General features: G+C 50.3%; 1 protein-coding gene across 1 annotated transcript in view; it reads left to right on the top strand.

Moving 5' to 3' along the window:
• The first annotated feature begins 1,972 nt into the window (after positions 1-1,972).
• Positions 1,973-9,870, top strand: part of MOB1A (MOB kinase activator 1A) — a 28,932-nt gene continuing 21,034 nt past the window's right edge. Inside the window, exons 1-3 of the mRNA XM_073569058.1 lie at positions 1,973-2,134; positions 3,463-3,629; positions 9,609-9,702. Of these exons, the coding sequence (XP_073425159.1) occupies positions 2,121-2,134; positions 3,463-3,629; positions 9,609-9,702 (275 nt within the window). The 5' untranslated portion in view covers positions 1,973-2,120. The remainder of the gene's footprint in view (positions 2,135-3,462; positions 3,630-9,608; positions 9,703-9,870) is intronic.

Raw genomic sequence — 9,870 nt, 5'->3', positions numbered from 1 at the left:
ACAAAACAATTCAGATGCAGTTGAAGTTCAGACTTTCAGCTTTTATTTGAGGGTATCCACATTAAAATTGGATGAAGGGTTTAGGAGTTTCAGCTCCTTAACATGTGCCACCCTGTCTTTAATTAGCCTTTTTTTTTTGGCAATAAAAAAAAATTTTTTAGACATTGTTCTACAAGATTTGGGAATAATTTCATTAAACCTTACATTTGTGAGTGGTACATAGGTATCAAAATTAAGGCACATGATGTCATTATCAGTGTGTATGTTTTGCAGACATTTATCCTGTGCACTACACTAGTGTTATTTTTCCCTGAATTGTCTATTGTGACGCCTCTTGTTGGTGGTTATATTGTGCACCGTGTATCTCTATTTTTGTGACTTATACAATGAGTATGTATTTTATATGTGACCAAATAAATGTTGGTTTTAACCAAACTTGAATGTCTGTTATAAAATTGTGGAATATACTTCCTCTGTTTTTGCCTGAAGTGTGATGAACAGGAAGCTATTATAGGCCTTAGTGTATGGCATAGGTATATATGGGGCTGCTGTGCTCAGGTGAGACCTGTGGTCGGACCTGGGTGTATGGACCGAGAATTAGCACCAGCTGACCGGCCCCTAGACTGGGTCCACATTGCTGTCACCCACCGGGTGTGTAGGATCGGGGTCCGCGAAACTGGACGTAACCGAGTCCTGCACACTCCACACAGGAGACGCTGCAGCCTTCATCAGATCAGTGTGAGTAAGAGGAGCCGCATCTGTGACGACCCCAAAACTTCACCGGATGGGAGAAAAAGATGTCACAATAACAAAGAGGTGCTGAATACAAATCCTCCTCTCTTACAGTCAGGAGACACACACCTGATCCTTAGGCTGTGTTCACACACAGCATTTTTTAGTGTTTTTTTTTAGCGGTTTTGACTATAAAACCACTAAAAATAAGCTTCCCATTAATTTCTATGCATTTTTTGTGCATATTGATGCACTTTTTACCGCAAAAAAACGCATCGCGGTAAAAAAATGCAGCATGCTCATTAATTTTGTGGATTTTTCCGCGTTTCTGGCTAGTTCAAAACTGCGACAAAAACGCGAAGACAAAAAAGGCGCAGTTTCTGGGGAGTCAGGTTTTTGAGCAGAAATTTTCTGCTAGGTGTGCACTTTGCCTTAGGCTGTGTGCACACGCTGCGGATTTTGCTGCGGTGTACAGTACCATGATTCCCTATGGGAATAAAAAACCGCAGTGCAGACGGTGCAGAATTTTCCGCGCGGATTATCTGCGGTTTTCAATCCGCAGAAAGAATTGACATGTCAATTCTTTCTGCGGATTCTGCTGCGGTTTGCCATCTCCTCTATTGAGGAGATGAAAAACTGCAGGTATTTTGACCTGCGGATTTTACAGAATCCGCAGCGTGTGCACACAGCCTAAGCGGTTTCCCTGCATTCCGCATGGCTTTGCAGACACATACATTGCAGCCCCCCGACATTCCCCCTCAGTCAATAATGAATTCTAATAAGTCTATACGATGAACTCTGAGGCTTTTCCGCCCTTCCGGACATTTCTGACGCCTTTCGCTCTGGGAATGAGGTTTTTTTTCTGCCATAAGTTTTCCTAAACGTCAATAAATAAACCAATAATCTCCTGGTGACAAATCCTCAGTGTGAAGGAGGCGCCGGCCCCTCTGACTCCTATGTGACAGCGATGAGGGCTGATAATAAACGCACACTCGTCATCTACACTACAGCGCAGTGAGTAGCCGCAGCCGCTCCCACCTGAGCACTGGAGGCGGCAGCCATGTTCCCGGAGGGCCCGGATGCTGCCGCTCTCCGCAGCGCAGCACTCTAGCGTACATGCTCCTTCTCTCCCACTGTCAGAAGTGCAGTGATGCTCCGCCCAGCCAATCGCTGCTCCCTAACAAAGCATAGGGGCGGGCACTACTAGTGACGTGGGCGTGTCCTAATGGGCGTTCTTGCTAGCGCACTTCCCGCGAGATTTGGCTTGAGGGCGGGCTCAGCCGACAGACGCTTCCTCCTAGTCCTCGGTGTTCGTGTGTTCCCCGTCTGGCAGTGAGACGCGGCCGTAGTGGAGCGGGGCGGAGATCTCTGTCTCCTTCCCCGGCATCATGAGCTTCCTCTTGTAAGTGATGGGAGCCGGGGAGGGATGGAGGCCGCGGGGACGGCGGGCTGCGCTCAGTGTACAGACAGAAAGGGGAAGTGAGGGGAGGCCCCGCTGTCAGGCCTGCAGTGTCCCCCTCCCGGGGCGCAGCTGTGCTCTGTGCAGGTGGGGGGCGCTGTGCCTCACATCCCCGCTACATACAAGTGATGGCTGCCACTCTCTAAGTACCTATGTTATATCCGTGTGAGCGCTTCTGCATGGCGGGGGGCGCGAGAGGAGGGCTCCGCACGGGCTGCCGGGGGGGTGAGAGGAGGGCTCCGCACGGGCTGGTGGGGGTGAGAGGAGGGCTCCGCACGGGCTGGCGGGGGTGAGAGGAGGGCTCCGCACGGGGGGGGGCACGACAGGAAGGCTCCGCACAGGCTGGCAGGGGGCGAGAGGAGGGCTCCCCACGGGCGGGGGGGGGGGGGGCGAGAGGAGGGCTTCGCACGGGCTGGTGGGGGGGGGCGAGAGGAGGGGCTCTGCACGGGCTGGCGGGGGGTGCGAGAGGAGGGCTCTGCACGGGCTGGCGGGGGGTGCGAGAGGAGGGCTCTGCACGGGCTGGCGGGGGGTGCGAGAGGAGGGCTCTGCACGGGCTGGCGGGGGGTGCGAGAGGAGGGCTCCGCACGGGCTGGCGGGGGGTGCGAGAGGAGGGCTCTGCACGGGCTGGCGGGGGGTGCGAGAGGAGGGCTCCGCACGGGCTGGCGGGGGGTGCGAGAGGAGGGCTCCGCACGGGCTGGCGGGGGTGAGAGGAGGGCTCCGCACGGGGGGGGGGGGGGCACGACAGGAAGGCTCCGCACGGGCTGGCGGGGGTGAGAGGAGGGCTCCGCACGGGGGGGGGGGCACGACAGGAAGGCTCCGCACAGGCTGGCGGGGGGGGGGCGAGAGGAGGGCTTCGCACGGGCTGGTGGGGGGGGCGAGAGGAGGGGCTCTGCACGGGCTGGTGGGGGGGGCGAGAGGAGGGGCTCTGCACGGGCTGGTGGGGGGGGCGAGAGGAGGGGCTCTGCACGGGCTGGTGGGGGGGGCGAGAGGAGGGGCTCCGCACGGGCTGGTGGGGGGGGCGAGAGGAGGGGCTCCGCACGGGCTGGTGGGGGGGGCGAGAGGAGGGGCTCCGCACGGGCTGGTGGGGGGGGCGAGAGGAGGGCTCCGCACGGGCTGGTGGGGGGGGCGAGAGGAGGGCTCCGCATCGGCTGGCGGGGGCGAGAGGAGGGCTCCTGCGCGGGGGTGCAGACCAGTGCCATCTATCTTTGTGATTAGATCATCTCCTCACACATTATTGGCCTCGTATAACGTCACTTCATTCCGTTCCTCAGTGGTAATCGATCTTCGAAAACCTTCAAGCCCAAGAAGAACATCCCAGAAGGATCTCATCAATACGAGCTCCTGAAACATGCGGAGGCCACCCTGGGCAGCGGGAACCTGCGGCAGGCGGTCATGTTACCAGAAGGAGAGGACCTGAATGAATGGATCGCTGTGAACAGTGAGTATGTGGCACAACTGGGCAGGAGGCAGCTGCTGGTGCTTTACCTCTACAGGAGGCCACTACTCTTTGGCTTCCAGTTTCTTCATTTGGGTTAACCCCTTGTAAACAAAAATGTTATCCTGCTCCGCTCACCGGGCGGGTGTCTGGTGTTCTAACATTGGCATTGTCATAGCAGTGTTGCTTTTTTGCCTCCACCATTAACCTCTTAATCTGAAAACCTTTGTGGTTTCAGCTACCGGGGGTAGCTGAGACTCTGGGGAACACGATCAGGGCCGTTTCTTTCCGATCCTCTATCACTTAATTGCCGTTATTCAATGAATAGCAAACATCACATAGTGTGCCAGCTATTAAAATAATTTCTCTCTTCTGACATGATATACATGTGCGATACTTGGTGTCTACCGGAGCCCCCGATGCAGACTCTAGTAGCGAGCGCTTACACCTAATAATGCCAACCTAATAACATTAGGTCGTCATACTGACTATGTCATTATCAAATTCTGTGTAGTACCTTTAGGATAAAATCCTCACTATACCCCGGGATAAAATCCTTGACTGATCTAGTTTCCAAAATGGTGTCACTTGCTGGGGGGTTCCTACTGTTTAGGCACATCAGGGGGCCCTCCAAACGTGACATGGCGACTATCTTTTCCTGCCATTTTGTGTTCAAAAAGTCAGTGCTCCCTCCCTTCTGAACCCTGCCGTGTACCCAAACAGTAGTTTTCCCCCACGTATGGGTTATCTGCGTACTCAGGAGTACATGCATAACAAGTTTTGGGGTCCATTTTCTCCTGTTATCCTTCTGAAAGTAAAAAAAAATTGGGTCTAAAGCACATTTTTATGAAAAAAAATGTAAAATATTCATTTTTTTCCTTCCACTAATTCCCGTTAAGCACCTGAAGGGCTAATAAACTTCTTGAAAGTACCATAGATTGTGAGCCCCATCGGAGACAGTGATGTGTGCAAACTAAAGCGCTGCGGAATATGTTAGCGCTATATAAAAATAAAAAAAACTTCCAGAATCACTGGGATCCGTTGAAGATAACCAAAAAAAATTTGGCTTGGTCATTAAGGTCAAAATTGGCTCCGTCACTAAGGGGTTAAAACCTTAACACCTTTCCGACATGTCCCGTGATAAAGGATTACCCCCACACATCAGATTTCCTGTTGGTGCAGACTCCGGCGAGTAGCCCGCACCTTTCTGGGCACATGACAGCTGACATGTGCCCGCAACAGCTGCGAGTGGAATCCACCCGCAGCTGTTAACTAGTTAAATGCTGCTGTCAATCTGACAGCGGCATTTAAATCGTGCTTGCAGGAAGCACGTAACGGGCTCTGCCCATTGGTGGCCCCATCACATGATCATGGGTTGGTTGGCATGACAACCAGAGGTCTGCAGCAGACCTTTGTGGTTGTCACTGCCAGATTGCTATGAGCCATGGGCGGTGTTCGTAGCACGTGAGCATTTCTGCTACACATCTGTGTGCAACAGAGGCGTTCAAAGTACTGCAGCTTCTGGTCTCCCATGGAGAGACTATTGAAGCATGCCAAAAGTAAAAAAAAAAAAAAAAGTTTTTAAAAAAGTTAAAATCACCCCCCCCCCCTTTTTGCCCCATTCAAATTAAAACAATAAAAAAAATCAATCATACTTGGTATCACCGCATTCAGAATCGCCCGATCGATCAATAAAGAGTTAACCCAATTTCTAAATGGTGTAACAAGAAAAATATTCAAAACGCCAGAATTACATTTTCTGTTCATCACTACAATGCAATAAAGGGCGATCAAAATATCGTATCTCCACCAAAATGGAATCAATAAAAACCTCAGCTCGACGCGCAAAAAATAAGCCCTCACCCAGTCCGAGATCGCAAAAATTGGAGACATTGCAGGTCTCGTAAAATAGCGCCATTTTTGTTTCGAATTTTGGATGGTTTTTTTTACCGCTTAAATAAAAAAGAACCTATATATATTTGGTGTCTGTGAACTCGTAATGACTCCCGGTCAAACCAATGCTGCCATTCAAAAGTACAACTTGCCCTGTGAAAATTCAAGCCTTCTCATGGTCATATTAATTAAAAAAAAAAAAGTTGAGTCTGAGAAGGGAAGCAAAAAACAGGAGCATTTTTACTTTTTTTCTCGTTATGCCATTTACTGATCAGATTAATTATTTTTATATATTGATTGGGTGATTCTGAACACGGAAATACCAAATATGTGTGTGGGGGGTTCTTTATTGTTTTATTTGCAATGGGGCTAATGGGAGGTGATTTCAACTTTTTTTTTTTTTTTTTTTTTTTTTTTTTCCTTTTTAAATTGTGGGAGCCTAGAAGCTGTACTATACACAGCAGGGCTTCAACTCTGCTCTATGTAGCGAAAATGGTCACTTGCTATGAGCGCCGACCGCCAGTCCAGCAATGACAACCACAGGGGTCTACTGCAGACCTCAGGTTGTCATGCCAACACATCAGCAACCCGCAGTCATGAGACACGGGTGCCAATGGATGGGATTAGTGATGCTCTTCCAGCATGAGCATGTTAATTGTCATTGTCAGAGGTTGACAGCAGCATTTAACATGGTAACAGCAGCAGGTGGATCACGTCTTCACCCACAGCTGTTACTGGCACATGTCAGCTGTTCATATCAGCTGACATGTGCCGAAAAAGTTGCGGGCTCACTGCTGGAGCCAGGAGCAAACAGTGGGAGCCTTCCTTAGATGTAACTTTACGTCTAGGGTGGGAAAGGGGTCAACGAAGACACTACTACTAAGACAACTCCTTCTCATTCCCCATGTTTGGCCCAATAAAATAAAAGCATGTATACTAGCCTGTTGTGCTGGCGCCATTCCAGCACTTGCATTCCACTGGATCCTGTGCTGTTGTTGTGACACATGACGCCTGGCTCCCAATCAGCGCTGGCGTCACTGGCCCTGCCTTAGGACAAATGAAACGTCATGAGGAAGTCCTGGCTGCTCTCTCGCTTTCTTTTAATCGATTTGTCAGAAGGCAGGGCCAGTGACACCAGCGCTGATTGGGAGCCGGGCACCACGAGTCACAACAGTGGCACAGGAGACCCGGGAGCACTATTGTTAACATTGGTGGAACGACGCCAGTATGGGAGGTGTGTATAGACCTTTTTTTTTATCGCCACAAAACCTTTAGATTCAGGAGGGGTTGTAGTAGTGGACAACCCCTTTAACCATATAAATGGAAATGAATAAATACATTCGCAGGACCCTGATCCAGCAGCCGGGTCAGTATTGTGTGGCCAGGGACTGAGAACCACCTCTTACCTTACCGTCTCCACGGCTCCTCTTTTCTTAGCTGGCCTGTTGTGTGGCGCACAAAACGTTGCACCAGTTCGGCACGGAAGAGCTGTGGACGCTCTAAGGTAGGAAGAGATACTCCTGGGTCCCATCCTGCAAGGACGGGATAATGATGTGACTGCTAGACCAGGGTCCTGCGACTTTATTCACTCATTTTTACAGATCACTAATCAGGGCTGTACAAGTCTTGTGCTGTGTGGCTGTAGCCGCAGCGTGCAGGGGTTTTTATGAGAAATCCATAAGGAAGAACCAAATGTCAGCAGCATCATGTTCTGTGGTCATATAGTAGAAGATAGCGCCTCCCTGAGGGTATGGGCAGCAGAGTTTTGTGCGATGCCTTGTGTACATGTAGGGAAAGGTGCTGTCTGACAGCCAGTAATATCAGGCCTTTTGGACCATATACCTAGAGAAATGCATTAGGCCATGTGCACAAGATGACAGAATTTGAGTCAGTGCGATCAGTTGGCCATCGGTGGGGTCTGTCAGGTGGATCCAGCTGTGTTTTGTGCTTACTGCTAACCCAAGTGTGAACTGAGCTTTAGATGACACGGCTGCTTGGCAGTCACCTGGGCAGCCCTCATTTTGTTTCAGATCTGTCCCTGGGCAGCTTCAGAACACTATTAACCTGCGGATTAACCCCCATACCTGCAAGTTAATAGCTTTTTTTATCACGTGACTGATTACGTTTCAAAGAACAATTTTGGCCTTTTTTTATGACTTGACAGCTAGTTGTCACTAATATAATATCCCTGCCCCTAGTATTATACTTGGCAGCCGCTGTCTTCGGTCCTGTTCTGCTAGTTGTGAGCTGCCGGGTCGCTCCCGTGTTTGCTGGATGATCCAGAGGTCAGTTCTCAGTGTAAGTCTATGAGAGCCCAAACGAGGACAGACCGAGGCTCATAGACTTGTACCGAAAGCTTGTGACCGATACCTCTGACTTCTGGCCAGTCAGGAGATGCTGTCACAAGATGGCGAGGAGGGTCCTGGCCTGGAAATGACAGAATATTTCTCAGAAATAATAATAATTTTGGGCACCTTATGTAATTAAGGGGGCAAAACCAGCATCTCTTCCATGATTAAGGGGAGCTAATCTTGTCCAGTAAAAGGGGCTCTCCCTGTTCGTGTCGTCCAGTTTGCAAGGCAGTTTGTTACAGAGCAGAACGAGCTGAGCAGATTTATATATAGTTTAGTGACGAGATTCAGTAGAAGTTGTGTTTTGTTTATTGACGCCCTTGTTCATTTGGGTTTCGGTGTCCAGTGGGCGGTCCTGATCAGTAATGGCAGCCTTCCTGTGTGGCTGCATGCTTACATAGCTGTCAGTCGATCTGTAGGACCGCCCTCCAGACTCCAAAGTCGGGAGCAGGCATTACAGTCCGGATTGCACAGTGTTTTCCCACCACACTGTATGTCGGTCTGCCGCGCTGCCCCGCTCTGGGACACATGGCAGGTGACACCCCCTCCCCCAGTATACTGCGTCGTCGCCATTAGACCTCCTCATTAGTATGTGCCCGTGTGTCTCCTGCCCATCTCAAGACTAATGGAAAAGGGGGACAAAATCCCCCCTGACTTCCCGTAGAAGCCCCTCACTATTTGCCACTGTCCTCGCGTCACTTGTGTAAAGTTGTATCATGTCAGTGGGCGCTGGTGTGGAGTCCGGAGTCCGACTTCCTTTTAACCTCTTAATTACTGAAGGATTCTTTCCTCCCTTTGTGACTGGGATATATTTCCTTTTTTGTGTTCCGTTGTGCTTTGTGTTGGTCACCGGCGGTCTTGGGTAGGGGAAGGTTGGCAGATTAGCTCCTCTCCAGAACGCCGGAAGCTCTCACTAGTGCCACCTATAGACAGCTGTCCTGTAGGTCCGTGTCCCTGAGACGTGACTAGTTCAGCCAAACCTAGAGACGCTCTTCCAGAGTTTTGCTGACTCCAGTGATAATTTTCACACTTTTTTTCCCCAGGGAGCATTGCCTCTGAGACTCCCTCCTCCACTAGGAAACCTTTACTTGTCCAACAGATAGAAGACAGTCGACATTGCCAGAATCCATATTTTTTTACTTTTCTGTTTTCTCTCTCCTGTGCCTTTGTAGTTGGTGTAGATTATGAATCTGGGCGAGGCGGGGGCGATGCTCGCTGCTGTGTTCTTGGTTTGGAAGTTCCAGTGATGTCCTCGTGATGTAATGGGGTTGTCGTGGTAACCATTGGCGTGGTCGCGTGACGTCGTTGGCTCCCTGTTATGCACGACAGGCTGACTGATCGGGCTAGCAGTGTGCTCAGTGCTGACAGATGTGGGCGGTGGACCCTGGGGTGCCGAACCAGTATTAGTCACCCAGAGTGGTCAGATCATAGTTTGTTGCCATGGTTACCACAAAAATTGCTGCACTTTGCAAAATGGGATCAAATTTTTTTTTATTCTCCTGGGATCACTCACACTTAGAAAGTGAGCTGCTCTATACCTCCCTCACCGAGTGTGAACGAGGCTGGAAAATCCAATATGGCAGAGCGGCGGTGTGAGCCTCCTGTGCAGACGCTCTACATCCAGTCTTCGCACCTACACCTTAAATATAGATGAATCAGTTGAGCTAGGTTGGTGGCGGACATAGGTTGGTGTGAAGACTCACCGTTGTTAGTCATTTTTTTTTTTTTTTTTCTTCAGCCGTTGATTTCTTCAATCAGATTAACATGCTGTACGGGACCATCACTGAATTCTGCACCGAGATCAGCTGCTCCGTGATGTCTGCCGGGCCCAGGTATGTCCCTGCTGTTACCATAGTCACACAAGAATAGGTCGGGTGTGGGATTGTAGTGTGATCATTGTGATCGTGGGGGGTTTCCTGTCTGTTATTGGACACCTGTCTGAGCGGCACAGTCTGACTCTATAGCTAACTTTACAGCTTGTCCACATGTTGTGTTTTGGG

Source organism: Dendrobates tinctorius, unplaced genomic scaffold (assembly GCF_039654945.1).
Source record: "Dendrobates tinctorius isolate UK_male_01 unplaced genomic scaffold, ASM3965494v1 ptg000022l, whole genome shotgun sequence".
In the NCBI taxonomy this organism is placed as follows: domain Eukaryota; kingdom Metazoa; phylum Chordata; class Amphibia; order Anura; family Dendrobatidae; genus Dendrobates; species Dendrobates tinctorius.
The sequence above is the reverse complement of the archived record's forward strand: the minus strand, read 5'-3'. Positions and strand labels throughout refer to the sequence as shown.